This window comes from Zalophus californianus, chromosome 7 (assembly GCF_009762305.2).
Source record: "Zalophus californianus isolate mZalCal1 chromosome 7, mZalCal1.pri.v2, whole genome shotgun sequence".
Taxonomy (NCBI): domain Eukaryota; kingdom Metazoa; phylum Chordata; class Mammalia; order Carnivora; family Otariidae; genus Zalophus; species Zalophus californianus.
This window is the reverse complement of record NC_045601.1, coordinates 125,935,873-125,954,351: the sequence shown is the minus strand read 5'-3', so window position 1 is coordinate 125,954,351 and position 18,479 is coordinate 125,935,873. Positions and strand designations below refer to the sequence as shown.

The following is an 18,479-nucleotide window of genomic DNA, read 5'->3' as shown; positions in this document are numbered from 1 at the left end:
CCCAGTTTCTCTAGATATTACATGGACGTAACTGTTAGAGCTGATACAGAGTATTAGTACTATCTGACACGCTGCAGGGTCAGGGTCCAGAAGGTGCAACAGAAACTTCTCTAGGTTGTATAAGCAATGGAAGTGTAGTCAAAGGAATTGGTTACACTGCTGAGAGAACAACTAAGAAGCCACAGTGAGGCAACTCAGGAATTAGTAGCAGCAGAAAATTGCTACCAAAACTGGAGCGAGAGGCACATGGTGGAGAAGATCTTACCAGAACCCAGAAGTAATCCCTGAGAGCTGGAGCCATGCAGGGACAGACCAGTTCCCAGTGGGAGCTCAGAGCCTTGGAAGAGAGTCAGCGTCTCCAGAAGCAGAGAGAGAAGGGGAGACAGACCCTGACATGTACCCTATCTGCCTCCAAAGCCTCTCAAGGGGTCAAACCTACCTAGAAGCCAGAGGGCAAAGGAACCTGGGAATAGGGTTTTATGTAGAATGAGGATGATGTTTCTCAGAGATATGAGCATTGGGTCTGAGAACAACCAGGTGGTCAACAGGCACAATAAGCACAAACAGTAGTTGGTTTTCCCAAGTGGACAACCTGGAACTCAAATCCAAATTCTCTGACCTCTGTTCCTCCTATTCCTTAGAAATTGGATTAGCAATATGAACAAATCTATAGTGTAGTGTTATGTTCTATAACCAACTTCACCTAAATCATAAAGATTTTATGTTCATGATTTTTTTCTTAAAAACTAAAAATATTCTGTCTTCTAGGCAACACATACATGTGGTTCAGGGAATTTCCAGAAAACTAGCTTTATTGAGTAAATCTGCATGGCAGTTAACCACACCAGACCTGATTTTTGGAGCAGACCCCTTAGAGAGCAGCATGCTCAAAAAAGCTTGCAACTTAGTTATGACTCTTAGGGTTCAAGGGGGTGATGTTTTACTTGTGGCTGTATACCTAACAACTAAGACAGCACCTGGCATCTAGTAGGCACTCCAAAGCTCGTGGGTGAAGAATGAACCAAATCGAGGGTTAGCTTGGTTCTACCCCTCTCACTCAGAACCAGCATCTCATACCTGACTAAGCCTCTATTGCTTCTACTCTAAACTGTCCACTTATCCTCCGTCTTAGGTCATTATCCAGAGCCAGTCATTTTCAGTCTGAGGACACTGTCATGTCTCACCTAAGTACTTCAGCAGCCCTCTGCCTGGTTTTCTTCCATGCTTGTCCTTTCTAAACCATTCTCCAATCCTGCCACCAAAGTGATCTTTCTAAAGTGCAACTCTCATGAAGCCACTTAAAGCTTCTCAAGGGCTCCTGTCCCATCTCCAGCCCCTCCTAGGACACAGCCTAGTGTCTTTGCACAACATCAAATATTCCCTTGGCTCTTACCCTGCCCAAGACAACTGTTTCTACTGCCACAGGGGTTTTGTTGTTCCCTTATGCCCCACATTTTCCTTATTCTCTCTGCTGGGAAGGCTCCTTCCCACCTTGTCCATCTTTAAAATTATATCCCAAAGCCACCTTGTCTGAGGGATCCTCTCTCACTTCCAGAGCAACTTTAATCCCTTCCTCCTCTGGGTTTCCAATGCACCCAACAGCTGTGACGATTGTGTTTCAGAAACCCTGCCACACCCTCTTCTCATGGCTAATAACCCAGCTACAGCCTGGCATACTGTAGGCACGTTTACAATGAGTGTCAATTTTGTTGCAGGAGCTCTACAGTCTTATTTCATAGATGAGGAAATTCTTATATCCCAATGGCACTGAGGTTATCTCTGATTTTTTCCCTCATGTCCTTTCCCCCTTGTCTATGTTGTTGGCAGCACCCTGGACCAGGCTCTGGTCTCCTCATGTACAGGTTATTGCCTTGCTTGGCCATCGAAGGTGTGTACTTCTTAATGCTGATGGTCTGCATCAAGAGGGAGCCTTTTTATTTATTTATTTATTTATTTATTTATTTATTTATTTATTTATTTATTTAGTCACTCAAAGAGCCTAGCACAGTGCTGGTTATTTCACAAAATTTCACCTTACTCCGAAAAAGATTTTAAAAGACATAGGAAAGATTGAAAGAAAAGTGACATAAAATTAAAGTAGAAAAGACTCCTTAAAGAGTATATCTATCTTCAATTTACCAAATATTTATTGAGCACCTAGTATGTTCCAAGCATCTCGCACACCACTGGGCATGCAACGTTAAACACAACTCAGTCTCTGTCCTCAAGAAACTTCCCTTTCCTTCCCCAGTTTGCTGGAGCCACAGAAGAAACATTGCCAGGAAGGTTTATTCCCTTAGGAAATATCTGAAAATATGTGTATTAACTCCCCCACTGGCAAGATATGAAATAGGGCAAATTCCTGAAGCCCTCAATGAAATGATTTGCTTCTGAACATTTGCGTTTCTCTCCTCTTAGTTGTTACCATCCAAGATTCCTGTGCCTTTCTTTTTATTGTTTCTTTTTTGATGGTGTTGTTTCATTTTTACAGTTGGTAACCTGATGTTTCTAAAAGTTATGCAGGGACTTATTGCATCCTGGCCCCCGTGCACTCCCGTTCCATCCCAAGGCTGTTAAAACCAGGTTTGCTTCCCTCTGCAAGGCTACGTACTCCTACTTCCAGGTCTTCCACATGCACCATGGTGCCACAGCAACACTTCCAGGGCCCATTTGGAAATTGATTATTTTGAGCATGAAAGGTGTGTCATGGGAAAAAACAAATGAATCAAATGGAAAAATGAATTAGCATCATGAAATTTACCTTCCCAGCTGGAGACATGATATATTCTTGAGTTCCCTAGAGATGATCCTCTTCTAAGAATTCACTATTTAAGAAAGTCTGCAGTTAGGTGAAGTCAGAGCTTAGCTTAAAATGTATTTATATGTGAATGGAAAACACCCCTTTGAAGGAAAAGGTTTCGAACTAGAAATTTTCATTTCTTGTGAAGGATGCTTGGAATTGACAACTGCCTTGCTACAGGCATCTCATTCCAGAGCTTCTAAAGTCTCTGTGATTTTCTTAATGGGACTTGACATCTGCAAAAAGCACAAGTCAATCCCACTGAAATTTATTTTGCGCCTATTTGATGCATGGCATTGTGATATTCTATGGGACTATAAAGACAAGTAAGATAATATCTTTATTTCAGTTTAATAAGAAAAACAGATATGTAAGTGAATAAGAAGGAACAGTTTTGTTTGGACTTTTCAGGTGATTAATTAAGAAGTGTCTTACTACTTACTGTTACTAAGTCTGGCATAGATGGAGCACAACTATGGTCACTTGACTTACAGATGACATGCCCAAGAGATGAGGGAAATAGGGGTGTCCTGAGGTATAAGCTTCTTCATTTCAGAGCACCAAGAGAAAGTGACTGGCAGGCATGTCTTCTGCAGTTACAGGTACCTACTCCTCCTCCTTGCTGAGTATGTTCTTCCAGGTTCTAGGTATGAGCAAAGTGAAGTCAGAATAATTCTATTAGCAACAGTATTCAACCATACTGACCATACTATATGCTGAATAGTGGCCTTTCTGCACTATCGGGGAACCTAATTAGCACATAGGACATTGTGTTTCTTTCTTCCTTTTTTTGGACATTGTGTTTTCAATATAAAAATATTCCAGTTCAGGGCGCCTGGGTGGCTCATTTGGTTAAGTGACTGCCTTCGGCTCAGGTCATGATCCCAGAGTCCGGGGATCGAGTCCCGCATCAGGCTCCCTGCTCAGCAGGGAGTCTGCTTCTCCCTTTGACCCTCCCCCCTCTCATGCTCTCTCTCTCTCTCTCTCATTCTCGCTCTCAAATAAATAAATAAATAAAAATCTTTAAAAATATTCCAGTTCATCAACTTACTAAAAAATGAATTTTTAAAAAAATGCAACATGTTCCTCCTGTAGGGTTTTACCTAGGCAGCACTTTGCATTGAAGAGGGTTCTCTGGTCTGTGCAATGAATTAGTTGAGAGCTAATTTTCCCCAGGACACATAGGGCAGAGTATGAGCTGGAGGTGGATTTCTCTTGCCTATCATGTGAACGACACAAATATGATGAAGCCATGTAAAAAGCTCAGGCTCGACAAGCCCATGTTAGTAAAAAAAAAAAAAAGAAAAGAAAAACTTAAGGAACTAAATACGTTCACCCACTTCCTCCTGGTTCCAGGATGGGAGTGTTAAGGTAGGTGAGTCTGTCTGTATTCACCCATGTATGTGTAAGGAGAGAATGAAGTTAAAGAAGACACAGGGGTGTTCGAATGTAGGCATACGGTCCAAGTGAATTTTGCCTTACAAATAGTCTTTCTGTGGCCTCAAAACTAATTTACAAATGAAAACAAGCCTTTAAACTAAGAGCATGTGTTAATTTCTAGATCAGTTGGGAAGATGGCACCAATTTTAGATAAGTGTGAAAGAATGCAATCAGTAATTATATTTTTTTCATGGTTGGTACTCAATTTCAAAGACTACTTTATTAAAAACAAATAAGAATCCTTTCTAAGATATTATATTTTCTGCTTCTATTTTTCTTGCTCAGACTTTTTAACAAAAAGTCACACAATTTGGAGGTGGAGAGTAATTATCTGGGCATTCCACACTTTCAAGCAACTGTGTGCATGGTGATCACCTGTGTAAGGCTGAGGTTCTCATCCAGATTTAGTCATGGATGTTGATGGATGGGTGTTCTGGAGTGCAGCCTGATCGTGGTCTCTTATATATGCTACCTCCTGGGGGTGAGAAGGGCTATTTAGCGAAATGAAATACTACTCTGTCACAACTTCCTCACTCACAACTCAATCATAGAAAATTCTTCCCCAGAGCTGTCATTGAAATCATTACATTCAGAATTAAACATGGTGTATAGAGCAGCTGACAAGACCCTGCGGTAATATTGACATGTCAGGTCTCCCATTAATAATCAGCTTTTCCATACAATGAATAAGAAAAGGTGTGAACTTGGGTTCATCTTCCTCCCTTTGGAATGAATGTACTCACTACCTGTTCCCTTTTTTTAAAATAATTTTTTATTGTTATGTTAATCACCATACATTACATCATTAGTTTTTGATGTAGTGTTCCATGATTCATTGTTTGTACATGACACCCAGTGCTCCACGCAGAATGTGCCCTCTTTAATACCCATCACCAGACTAACCCATCCACCCACCCCCCTCCCCTCTAGAACCCTCAGTTTGTTTTTCAGAGTCCATCGTCTCTCATGGTTCGTCTCCCCCTCCGACTTACTCCCCTTCATTCTTCCCCTCCTGCTATCTTCTTCTTCTTTCTTTTTCTTAACATATATTGCATTATTTGTTTCAGAAGTACAGATCTGTGATTCATCAGTCTTGCACAATTCACAGCGCTCACCATAGCACATACCCTCCCCAATGTCTATCACCCAGCCACCCCATCCCTCCCACCCCCCACCAATCCAGCAACCCTCAGTTTGTTTCCTGAGATTAAGAATTCCTCATATCAGTGAGGTCATATGATACATGTCTTTCTCTGATTGACTTATTTCACTCAGCATAACACCCTCGAGTTCCAGCCACGTCGTTGCAAATGGCAAGATCTCATTCCTTTTGATGGCTGCATAATATTCCATTGTGTATATATACCACCTCTTCTTTATCCATTCATCTGTCGATGGACATCTTGGCTCTTTCCACAGTTTGGCTATTGTGGACATTGCTGCTATAAACATTGGGGTGCACGTGCCCCTTCGGATCCCTACATTTATATCTTTGGGGTAAATACCCAGTAGTGCAATTGCTGGATCGTATGGTAGTTCTATTTTCAACTGTTTGAGGAACCTCCATACTGTTTTCCAGAGGGGTTGCACCAGCTTGCATTCCCACCAACAGTGTAGGAGGGTTCCCCTTTCTCCACAGCCCCGCCAACATCTATCGTTTCCTGACTTGTTAATTTTAGCCATTCTGACTGGTGTGAGGTGGTATCTCATTGAGGTTTTGATTTGGATTTCCCTGAGGCCAAGCGATGTTGAGCACTTTTTCATGTGTCTGTTGGCCATTTGGATGTCTTCTTTGGAAAAATGTCTGTTCATGTCTTCTGCCCATTTCTTGATTGGATTATTTGTTCTTTGGGTGTTGAGTTGGATAAGTTCTTTATAGATTTTGGATACTAGCCCTTTATCTGATATGTCATTTGCAAATATTTTCTCCCATTCTGTGGGTTGTCTTTTGGTTTTGTGGACTGTTTCTTTTGCTGTGCAAAGCTTTTTTATCTTGATGAAATCCCAATAGTTCATTTTTGCCCTGGCTTCCCTTGCCTTTGGCGATGTTTCTAGGAAGAAGTTGCTGTGGCTGAGGTCGAAGAGGTACTACCTGTTCCTGATTCGCTTCCATATGCTGGTCTGGTGCTGTGTGGCCTGACCATATCAGCAGCGTCGTTTCCCTTTCTCCCTTCAGTCCCTGACAGGGCTTTAGAAACCTTCCCAACTCAAATCCCTTGTACCCGGCAGCTTCTCTTTGCAAGCTCCCCCTGCAGGTCTTCTTTCTCACTGCTGGTTATTAAGCCCTTACACCTATGCTTCTGTCTCTCACACCTCTCCTATTCACCAAGGCGATCCCCTCACTGTCCTTTGGACTCCTTTCCCTTCAAATGTCCTAACTTTATTCTTCTCTTTTCTTCATCTTTGTTTTTAAATAAGCAGTTTATTTTAGAATACTTTCAGTTTAGGGGCACCTGGGTGGGTCAACCAGTTGAGCACCAACTCTTGACTTTGGCTCAGGTCATGACCAGTCATGAGATCGAGTCCCATGTTGGGCTCTGTGCTCAGCAAGGAGTCTGCTTGAGATTCTCTCTCTCTCTCTCCCCCCGTCCTTCCCCTTGCTAATGTTCTCTTTCTCAAAAAAAAAAAAAAAAAAAAAGGAATCCTTTTTGGTTTAAAGAAAAATTATGAGGATAGTACAGAGAGTTCTTATCAACCCTGCATCTAGGGTACTTCGGTGGCACAGTTGGTTAAGCATCGGACTCTTGGTTTCGGCTCAGGTCATGATCTCTGGGTCCTGGAATTGACCCCAGCTTTGGCTCCACACTCAGCAGGGAGTCTGCTTCTCTCACACGCGCTCTCCCTCTGCCCCTCCCCCCACTTGTGTACGTACTCTCTCTCTCTCTAAAATAAATAAATAAATTTTTAAAAATAAATAAACCCTGCATTTAGTTTTCCCCAGTATTAACATTATACACTAGCATGGTATATTTGTCATAACTGATGAACAATATTGATACATTATTATTATTATTATTTTGTAATGCCTTCAGTATCCTCCCCCTTGATGCAGAGAAAGGAGAACCATGTCGCAGTACAGAGATCTTGGTCCAAGCCCTGTCTCTACCTCTGCCTAGTTATGTGGATGTTCTCCATGTGACAACCTCAAGGACCCTCATTTTCCCATCTGTAAAAATTCCCTCGCAAGAAAGGACCCCAGAAATAAATCTTCATTCCTGTCACTTTGTTTCCATCTCTAGCTATATGAACTGCCTTGGCAACTCTAAACACCTTGTACAGTAATAAAATTGAACATTTATCTATGTCTAGTGAAAGCGATAAAAAAATTACAACCAGCTTCCTATGTCTTCAACACCATCTAAGACTGTGAGGAATTTAACTAGGAGGTGTTAAGGAAACCAAATGTTGACCTAATAGTGGTTCAAATGCTTGTTATTAGTTTAGTGACATATTTCTCTTTGGAAGGAAAAACTAGGTGATAATATTTTCTTCTTAGGTCCCAGTCTTAGATGTTGAGTCTCCATAATAAATCACCCCTTAGATAAAATGTAAAATTCTCTAAGGCACAGTTTGACAACCATTTACTGTAAGGGCCAGATAGTAAATATTTTAGACATTGCACACCATATGGTCCCTGTCACAGCTACTCTACTCTGCTGTTGTAGCACAATCATACTTGAATGGAGGAGTGTGTGCCAATCAAACTTTATTTACACAAGCAGGCAGTAAGCTACCTTTGGCCTGTAGATCATCGCTTGCCAACTCCTGATTAAGGCATGAATGAATGAAGATGACAGTCGCCATAAATGATTCACAAAATCACAAGTTATGAGTGAGGGACAGGTTTCAGGTGATTCTTACATGATGATTCTGGAATTATTAAGGCTTTTTGGTTAATAATGAATGATGTCATGTTTTTTATTGATTGTGGGAGTGGGCTGCATGCATTCTCTTAGCTCAATATATTTGACTCAGGAATGTACTGGCCTTTGAAGTAGATTTGGGTTCTATAAGTTGACTGTCAGTGAACCCATCCTGGCTTCCTGCTCCTGGTGCAGAGAAAGGATCACTCAGAGGAATCAGAAAGCCTGAGACAATGGGGGATATATTATAGCAATAACTGCCATTTATTGACCTGCCCTCTCCATCACCAACTATGACCCCTAGAGTCCCATTTTACAGAACGAGGGGAGGAAAAGTAAGTACCATGATCAGACAGTCAGGGTCTGAGTCAGCCGAATTGCTCTCCCTGTAGCCACAACACTTCCCTCCACAAAAGTAACCAACTTTCACTGGGACACTCACATTTCTTCTGATTTAAAACCAGACCTTGCTGGGTAGGGGGGAGGGGGGAGGAATCACCCCTTGTTCCTTCTGGCTTTACTTTCCAGTAGCTGTTATGTTTAAACACAAACAATAAATGTCTCCTAAGTTACCCCTTACCATGCACACAGTGTAAAGCTTTTAGTATGTTATAAAATCTATCTTCTTTCCATTTCTGGAACCGCAGAGACAAGAAAATGAAAACTCAAACAATTAAGCAATTTGTGCAAAGTTACACCTATAGTGAATTGTGGAGAAGAATTTGAACATAGTTTTCACCAACTCCAATGCATACAACTGCGGTAGAGCTTAGTGGAAATTGGCAGGCTCTCCAGCCAGACTAGGTTCAGATCTCAAACTTGCTACTTACTAGTTGCATCACCTTGGACAAATTGCCATGTGTGTTAGTTTCTTGATTTGTCAAATTTAGGATGATGATAATAATTTCCTTCTCACAGATTAATATAAGGAATAAAGCAGTAACATGCACGTAATAAACAGCACACACATTGGCTTTTTCCACAGACTACAAGCTCCATGAGAACAAGAGTCTGTTTTGTTCACTCTTGTATTCCTAGCACTTAGAATAACGTCTAGCACATAGTAGGCAATATTGTTGCATGAATGAAAAATTTTCCAACTAGTCTTTAGATTAGGTTGTGACTGTGCTCAAAGCCAGAATGAATAAACAAGGCTCTCCTTTTTCTTTCCTTTCTATGGTATACCATGAATTTGATAGGTAAAATTTACTATCTTTGAGATCATAATTTCAGGTGTAATAATGGAAACTAGTGATTGTCTTAGTTATTTCAATGTTCCTAACAAAAGTGGATGTTAGTGCAAAGGTGAAGCTGAGGCTCATAGCACACACATAATTTCAGAGATACTCTCCTACTTCATTGCTGCTCCTAAAGGAGCATTCTTATGTAGTGCATTTTAAAATTTCTTTTATCCTTTAAAAAAAATCTAATCTGTCGTTAGCACATCAATTTTATCTCTGAAAATTTATCTTTACTAAGCCTGTATTATATTTAATACTGTGTATTCTAAATCCAGGCCAGGATTTAGTGGCAACTGCTGCCAGGAGCCCCTGTAATGAATAAATTATGGTCCCATTTAGCAGGTGAGACTGTGTTTGATTTCTACACGTCAGTAGTGATGGGGGCTCCAGAGAGCAACAATGCCTCCAGAGAAAAAGGCAGCCTCATCCCCCAGTTTGAACAAGAACAAAGAGGAGCATACCCAGGAAATATGGAAGTGCCTTTGGAGCAAACAGCTCTTGCAGGATGTATATGCAGCATTCACAGAGACTAAGCTCCCTATATTCCCCAAAACACCACCTAGACAATGTTGCACCTTGGCAGCAAACCATTTTTAAGGCTTTATTGGATTTATGGTAATATTAATCCTGAGTGGTGATTAACTGATACCCCTAACACATACATAGCAAAGCACTGGGGTTCTAATCTTTCTCCCTGGCTTGCACTGTGTAAATTATTATTTTCATTAAGATTAAGCATCTCACAAAATTACACAGCAGTTAACTTGTACAACTACCTCCTTAGAATGCTCTATCTTTGAAAATATGCCTACCAAAGAATCCTTTAAGACCTCATAGCACATACTATGTAATTGGAAGCCCAAACGAAGCATTGTTTTTGTTAGTTTTAATGCAGAATCCTCTACGTGTTTTCTATAAAACAATTAAATAAGTTTTTCCCTTAAAGTTTCTTCTGTTTGCAGTCAAAATGATTTGCAGACTTATCAGCCTGATTTGTATTTTTCTTCAAGTCAATTAGAATTAAATATGTAACACATTTTGGAAAAATTTGTAAATGAAAGATCTGCTCCATTTTAAAATATCTATACATTGATTATCTTGTACACTAAACTATAAATTAAACTGTAAGCTGAAAAGTTAAGGATGCCGTGAAGTTGAGGGGCATCTGGGTGGCTTAGTCAGTTGAGAGTCTGAATCTTGATTTCAGCTCAGGTCATGATCTCAGGGTCCTGGGATTAAGTCCCATGTCAGGCTCCTGCTCAGCGGGGAGTCTGCTTCGGATTCTCTCTCTCCCTCTCCCTCTGGCCCTCCCACCCCTGCTCCCATGCTCGCTCACTCTCTAATAAATAAACAAATCTAAAAAAAAAAAAGAATGCTGTGAAGTTGACTTGAGATACATATATCTCTCCATATATATATGGAGATAGATGTAGATATATATATATATATATATATATATAGAGAGAGAGAGAGAGAGAGAGAGACTTAAGATTTTTATATATAGAGAGATTTTTATACACACACACACACACACACACACACACAGAGAGAGATGTAGAGAGAGAGAGAGAAAGAGAGAGATACTGTGAAGACTATTTTTCAGGAACCCATTGGTAAAATTTAGTTTTGAGGTTAACATCATGAATTAAGAATTTGGTTTAAAATGACTGCAATAAAGACAAATAAAATGTATCCTGAGATAGCTTATACATAAAGTGTGCTAAGCCTGGAAATATGGTAAAATTCCCTATTGCTTAATCTTCTATTGAAATAACAGCTAAAATTTGTTATGCATGAAAAATTATAGGCAAAGCATCTTACATGTGTTATTTCATTTCCTCCTCAGGTAATATTATTATCCTCATTTACTGATGAAGAAAAAGGAAAAGAAATAGGGATTTGTAAAGGTCAAGTAATTTGCCAGGGTAAGGGAGGAGCAGAACCAAGATTCAAATCTAGAGAACTTGCCTCTGGAGCCTGAATTCTTGCCGAAACTATAAGCCTAAATCCCTGATGAGACTGGCAATAAACATGTGTTTCAGTTGAATATGAAAATGGTCACATGTACAACCTATAAATACAATCCTAATATAGGTAATATAACAAATCATATTCAGAATAAGCAAAAACACATTTGCCTATCCCCTAAAAGAGCAGAATTTCAGGGAATGATAACTTCACAGTACCCTATAAGCTCCATTTTGTTTTTGCATACCAGATTACGATTTCTACATCTTATCTGAATTCGTTAACTAACCAATGAACATTCCTGTAAGTATTGTTATTCTTTCTTTTTTAATCGAGACATGACAAATCTGAGATTCAAAGAAGAAAATCAACTAATGTCACGTAGCAACACGGTAGCAGAAATGAAATTCAAACCCAAGTCTTACAATTTCAGGTCTAATTAATTATTTTAACCTTCAGCTACAAGATGACAGAGTGAGAAAAAAATGGTTTGTGAAATCAACTCAACACTTCTTTCTTCTCAAAGGTCGCTACCCTCAGGAGAACAAGGGAACCTACATTCCAGTTCCTGTTGTCCCGGAGCTGCAGAGAGGCAAGTGGGGGGCCAAAGTTGTCATGAGAGGGGACAGGTCTGTCCGGCTATCCATCCAGTCTTCTCCGGAGTGCATTGTGGGAAAATTCCGTATGTATGTTGCTGTCTGGACCCCCTACGGCATACTCCGCACCAGCCGAAACCCAGAAACGGACACGTACATTCTCTTCAATCCTTGGTGTGAAGGTAAGAAACAAGCATTTTTCTCACATAAAAAAAAAAAAAAAGTTCATATTTTTCTAGTGCATCTCTTTTTGGAGGGATAGCAGAATTACTCTAGAAGATATGTCCCTTTTCTATATACACTGTTTCCCATGGTTGAAAGACAGAAAAAAAAAAAAAACATGAAATTTGTCCTTAATGTATATGAGGACAAAGCCTGTGGATGTTAAGTTAATGCTGCTATACAGTTCATTCCAGGAAATAATGGACGAATGCCTGAAGTTGCACAATTAGTTAATTGTGGAGCTAGGTGCTAATGGTGTCACTTCTGTGTATGCTATTACTCTGTACACAAAATGGACTTTCAAGACTTTTAGGTTCTATAATCTGGTTTCAGAAAAATAGGATAAAGTTGATCCTATCCTCCCTAATTCAAGAACAGAAAGCCTGGATGTTGAAAGAATCCCATAAATTTGTGTATATGCCGAGTGGGTGCAAATTTCATAAGCCATAACTCTGGTTGTACAAACATGTAACTTTAGTTAGTAACATAATAAAACTTAATCTCTACTGCTATTCTGAGTCTTCCTTTCTGTTACAGAAGCTTAATCTATTTATATTGAAATAAAATAGGTCAAGTCCTAGGATTTCTCTCAATTCAATTTAAAAACTTAGTCACACATAGTATTTTTCCCCCATCCCCATCTCTGCCCTTCTTTATCAGCCCACTGCTTCCATACTTGGTATGGAGCTGATTTTCAGTTCCAGAGGCGGAAGCAAACATTGCAACAGCATTAATGGAAGAGGGTGCACTTTTAGATCTTAAAAAATAAGGTAATGAAACTTATAAAAGCTGACATAGGACAGAAGATGTCTCACATCATCTTACTTCCTGTGTATTGCTCTCCACTATCTTCCAAAATGAGCCCATATTTTTTTGCTGATTTTGAATGTCCATTGCTTGTGAGAGTTGCATCTGAATCAGGATTGAGCTGCACTTACATGTTGATAATAAGGTAAAAACAATGTTGTCTACTCATATATAACATAGACCTGGATCCTACTGACCTTTTCTTTGAATTATCAGTTCCAGTAGTGTTGGCAGATGGCACTGAGCTAATCCTATACTCCCCACTCACCGCCCCATCATCTTGTACCTGATAATCCTATCTCTGAGACAGATGTCCAAGGTTGATGGTAATAGGAGATGTTAATGGGGCCATGTGCTGTTCAAAGGAGCACTCCTGTGTACAATAATCTTGTCAACCAGATAAAAAGCATTCTGTGACTGAAGCGATGTGGTCCTATTTACAGAGGTGGGGAAGACTGAAGGGAATGAAGATGTAGAGACACGCTATGATTTTAAAAATGTTCAGTTGGAGATAACTGTGGATACCTAAGCAGAGATGACAAGTAGGTATTCCTCTCTGTGAATCTGGAGATGAGAATCAGGGTTGTAAACTTGGGAGTCATCTGCATCTAGGGAGAAAATATAGAGAGGAAGGAAGATATAGGATCAAGCCCTAAGGAACACCAGCATTTGGAGGTCTAATAGAGAAAGAATTAGCAAAGGAATGAAACAGAGGAGTGCTTAGGACATGGCCTATTGTAAAAAATTGTATTTTAAAAATTCATATTTATAAAATAAACTAGGAATTCTTTATTGACTTTCTTTGCATTACAAAAAGAAAATCATATAATTTCATGTAACTATCCAGCACTCTAAGGGATTAGAAAATGATATGGTTTACCCCAAAATTGGTATAATCCCAAAAAAGGATTATATCACGTATCATGGGGTACATGTCTACATGCATTTCAACTTATGTTTCCAGTTTTCCAGAGGTGAAAATGGTTAGTGATGTTGCCTGACATTGAGTTTATAGGAGAATCATTCAGGAGGTGAATAGTCTTTCTACTACCCGATCCCTGCCTTGGTCTTCAGTTGTATCCATGGTGAGCACCTTGCAGGTTTCCCTGTTCAGAAGGAGTCGCCTAGTGTAGAGATAACATGGCCCTGGCACTCAGTGCTGCATTACAGAAAGGGAGCAGAAGGCCCTCCCCTAAGTATCACTGAATGGACAAAGGTGAGAATAAAACTAGATAGATCAGTTTGGAAGCTGTGGCCCAGGACAAAGAAGATGATGGACAGGACTATGGTGGTGGCAGTGGAGATGAGGAGGGGATGAATTGGAGATCTACTTTGGATTTAGAACAGATATTGCAGAGGGGTTGATCATGGGCGGTGAAGAAGAGAGAAGAGTCAAGAATAACTCTAGGTGGCTGGTATCTGACCAACTAGGTTGGTGGTGGTGCCATTTTCAGAGCTAGGAAGACTGGGGGAAGTGGAGGAGAAGATCTAGGAGTGGAACTAAGAATTACATTTAGAAATGTTAATTTGGTGATATCTGTAGGATCTCCAAGTGAAAACATCAAGTAGCCACTTGACTCAGTGAATCTATAGCTCCAAGGAGATGGCTGAGCTTGGGATGTAAATATGGGCACCTTCAGGAACTAGCAGGGAAGTTTAAAGAAAAAACAAACACAGATTTAGTATCATCAACAATTAGAGTCTAGACAAAGGAGAAGGAGACAGAGAAGGAGTTAAAGGAAATCAGAAGAGCATGGTGTCACAGAGCTGGAAAATTGATTGATTCAAGAAGACAGCAATTGGTTCTTTGGAATGCTGCTGATGAGTTAAATGGGTTAGGGAAAGAAAGTGGCCATAAACTGTGGAAATATGGAAGTCACTGGGGAACTTGGAAAGATTGCTTTACCACAGTGATGGGACAGAAGCCAGAAAGATGGGCGTGGGCTACAGCATAATGGGAAGTAAGAACGTGGAGATAACAGCTATTGCCATCTTCTGCAAGAAGACTTTCTGCAAAATAGAGATGTTGATAAGAAGGTCAAAGAATTTTTTAAAGACAGACTAGAGTAGGCATAATTTTATGGAGATGGAGACAAACCAGGAAAAGATGAGTTTACTGCCCAGAGAGAGGGTAGTGATCCACAGCCTTGGCTGCACATTAGAATCACCCAGAGTATTAACTACTTATGTCTCAGACATTCTGGTTGATATGGTGTGTAGCCTGGGCTTTAGGGTTTGTCTGTTTTGTTTTGTTTTTTAGAGAGAGAGAGAGCACAAGCGGGGTGGGGGGAGGGGCAAATGGAGAGGTAGAGAGAGAATCTGAAGCATGCTCCACATCTAGTGCTGAACCAGACACGGAGCTCGAGCTCACCACCCTGAGATCATGACCTGAGCCGAAATCTAGAGTCAGACTCTTAACTGACTGAGCCACCCAGGCACCCTTGGGCTTTAGGGTTTTTAAAAAGGTCTGCAGGTGATTTTTAAAGCCAAGGTTGAGAAGAACTGACTTAGGGAGTGAAATCCGTGAGTGGGTGGAACTCAGGAAACAGGTGAAGAGCCCTTGATAGGTGGGGTTGTCCACCCTCCACTGTGACAAGAGCAACATGGAAGATGGGTGAAGTTTGCAACTTTTCTAGATTCAGTAGAAGGAGGACAAGGTTGTTTCCATTTTGTGATTCTCTTTTTCCCAGTGAGGTGAAAAGCAGAGTCATCTGTTGAGAACCAGAAGCAAGGAGGGGAGTGTTGGAGGCTTGATTAAAAAAGGACTGAGAGTTTGGAGGTGGGAAGTGGGCTTATTCTAGGAACATGGCAGGTGGGTCCTCCCTACTCCCCAGAACTCAGGGAAAACTACCACAGTCCCCCTAATTCTTTGGCCTATGAGTGTCCCAACTTCTCTACAAATTTCTCGGGGATATCTTCATGGTCATCTCCACCTCTCAGAATCCAATTTCTCCCAGTGCTCACAGCAGTTATGCCTCTGAAACATCAAAAAAGGTCACACAGAACATCTATGCGCTAGACTTTGGCTGCAATTTGGCGTGGAGGGTGAGAGGAGGCAAGACTGACTCCATTTGTCAAACGCGGAGCACATCAGAATGGCCTGGAGGGCCTGTGAAAGTGTTTCTGGGCAGCACTCTCAGATTGAGTAGCTCTGATAGAGCCTGAGAATTGCATTTCTAACCAGTTCCCAGGGGATGCCAATGCTGCTGGTCAGGGACCACACCTAGAGAACCACTGGCTTACATAATAATCACAAAAAATTAATGACAAAACATAGAGTATACTTTGCTTAAAATTTCACCAAATCCTCCCTAAACCCAATCCCGGTCTCTCCCCACCTTATTGCCTCTTCTCTAAACCCTTTCATGCCTCCTTGTTCCTATGCTCTTCTTGCATCCTCTCTTAGGAGCAGACTGTCTTTATTCTCTCATGCAGAGCAGTTCAGCAAGCTTTTTTATTTTGCTGTTTGGGTTCCTCCAACAATGAGACTTCTGGGGACTACACACTTTTCCAAGACCATTCCTTCCAGAAAAATTCTGGTGCCAGTTTTTAAGATAAGACCCTTTTATATTCTTATATTAATACTCACTGAGGGGCACCTGAGTGACTCAGTCAGTTCAGTATCTGACTTGATTTCGGCTCAGATCATGATCTCAGAGTTGTGAGATTGAGCCCTGCATCGGGCTCTGAACTCAGCGCAGAGTCTGCGTGAGATTCTTTCCCTCTCCCTCTGCCCCTCTCCCCACTCTCTCTCACTCTCTCTCTCTCTAAATAAATAGTAAAATCTTTTTTAGGAATGCTCACGGAGATCTCCAAGAGAATGTTTATGAAATGGGAGAAAGACATCACCTCCTCACTTCATTCACTGTGTGGTTTTCCCAGCCCGGAAATTAAGGCATAAAATCCAAAAGAGGATCTGTGTGATGGACCCCACACACAGCCCAGTACACTATATCCTGACAGCTGTTATGTTAATTCATAACAAGGGACTCACAGAGATACGGTCTGGCAATTGGATAGCAGGTAAAAAGAGAGCCATTGCCCAAGTAGAAAAGATAACAAAGAGGAAATCAGAAGTTGACAAAATAGAGCAAGATGAACAAGATGCTGAAAATACTGCACACTTGATGTGGAGGTGAAATCCAAGGTGGCTTAGGACACTGGGTTGAAAATTATACAGGCATGTACAGTACTTATTGATAGAAGAATGTTCAGCTGGGTTCCCAGGAGCCCTTCAGCTTGCTTTGCATTCATAGGCAATTTATCCTCCTTAATCACTAAATCATTAATGGGGATCAATAGCAATACCACACTAGTGAGGGCAGGGGTGGAAGCAGCGAGAATTATTGGTCAGTTTTTTAATTTAATAGTGCTAACCAGGCTTCAGATCCATTCCATAGGGTCACCAGGCTTCTCTGGTGTTGGAGAGAAAACTGTACCCACAAAGGTAGCAGGAAGAAGTTGGACATTTATTGTGAATTCCTCTTATTTTTCTAACCTCTCAGGAGGTCTGGATTATGGAATATATTTCCTTGTTCAAATTCAGAGTGTTCCAGATTGGTAGTCTAACATTAGTGCCAGATAGTGTATTCTGAAAGATTGTCCCATACCTGTGCTTAGTACTCTGGGTCTGTATTTAATTGTTCTGTTTGGTTGGACATCAATCATATTCAGGGCATCTTTCTTCTCTTCCTAATTTGTTTCCCCCACATTCCCCATTGCTGGTTTCCCCTTACCTCATTCAGCCTTGTATCCCAACACCTAGCACAGTGCCAGGTACATACTTAATGTTTAATAAATGTTTACTGCATTGGTTTAATAATTCTAAGTAAATACTTTTTAGGCTCACTACACCTACCATCACAGATAAGTTGTAAATGTAATCTCACACCTTACCATCTTGAAAAAAGTCAAAAACATATATGGTATGTGTGGGAGTGAATTTGTGGGCACAAGTGTATGTAGTTTTCTCTCTCTTAGCATCTGACACCAAATTAGCATCTGGTACTTCTAACTTTTTATTCACTATGACTTTTGTATTTTACTTTAAACAAAGAAATAATTAAATTTGATGTAAAAAAATCAATGTTTCCAATATCTTGATACCTTTAATAGACCATAAATAAATACAACAAGCTTGTATTTTATATGACATTAATTTCTACACTATTTGCTTTGTAATTATATATGGTCTTTTAGACCTTTCAGTACAGAATGGAGTAATGCACCAGGTAACAATGACCAATACCCCTTTCTTTTGAAGATCCTTGTGCTCAGGCCAGAATTTATACCCTCAGACTAGAGCCATTCATTATTCAATCCACAAATATTGATGGTATATCTCCCTCCATGACAACATGAGTACTCATGGGTAGTATAACAGTATTACTTACTCATCCACAAATATTAAGGGTCAGCCTTGAATTAGGCACTGGGAATATGGCAGTGAAAAAGACAATGTTTGCCCTCCTAGAGCTTCCACAAAGATTTCACAAATGAATTACTAATAAACATGAGTTACAATTGTAAAAAGTATTAAAAT

General features: G+C 40.4%; 1 protein-coding gene across 1 annotated transcript in view; it reads left to right on the top strand.

Moving 5' to 3' along the window:
* Window positions 1-18,479, top strand: part of F13A1 (coagulation factor XIII A chain) — a 165,879-nt gene that overhangs the window by 37,710 nt on the left and 109,690 nt on the right. Inside the window, exon 4 of the mRNA XM_027602389.2 lies at window positions 11,839-12,090. Coding sequence (XP_027458190.2) covers window positions 11,839-12,090 — 252 coding nt within the window. The remainder of the gene's footprint in view (window positions 1-11,838; window positions 12,091-18,479) is intronic.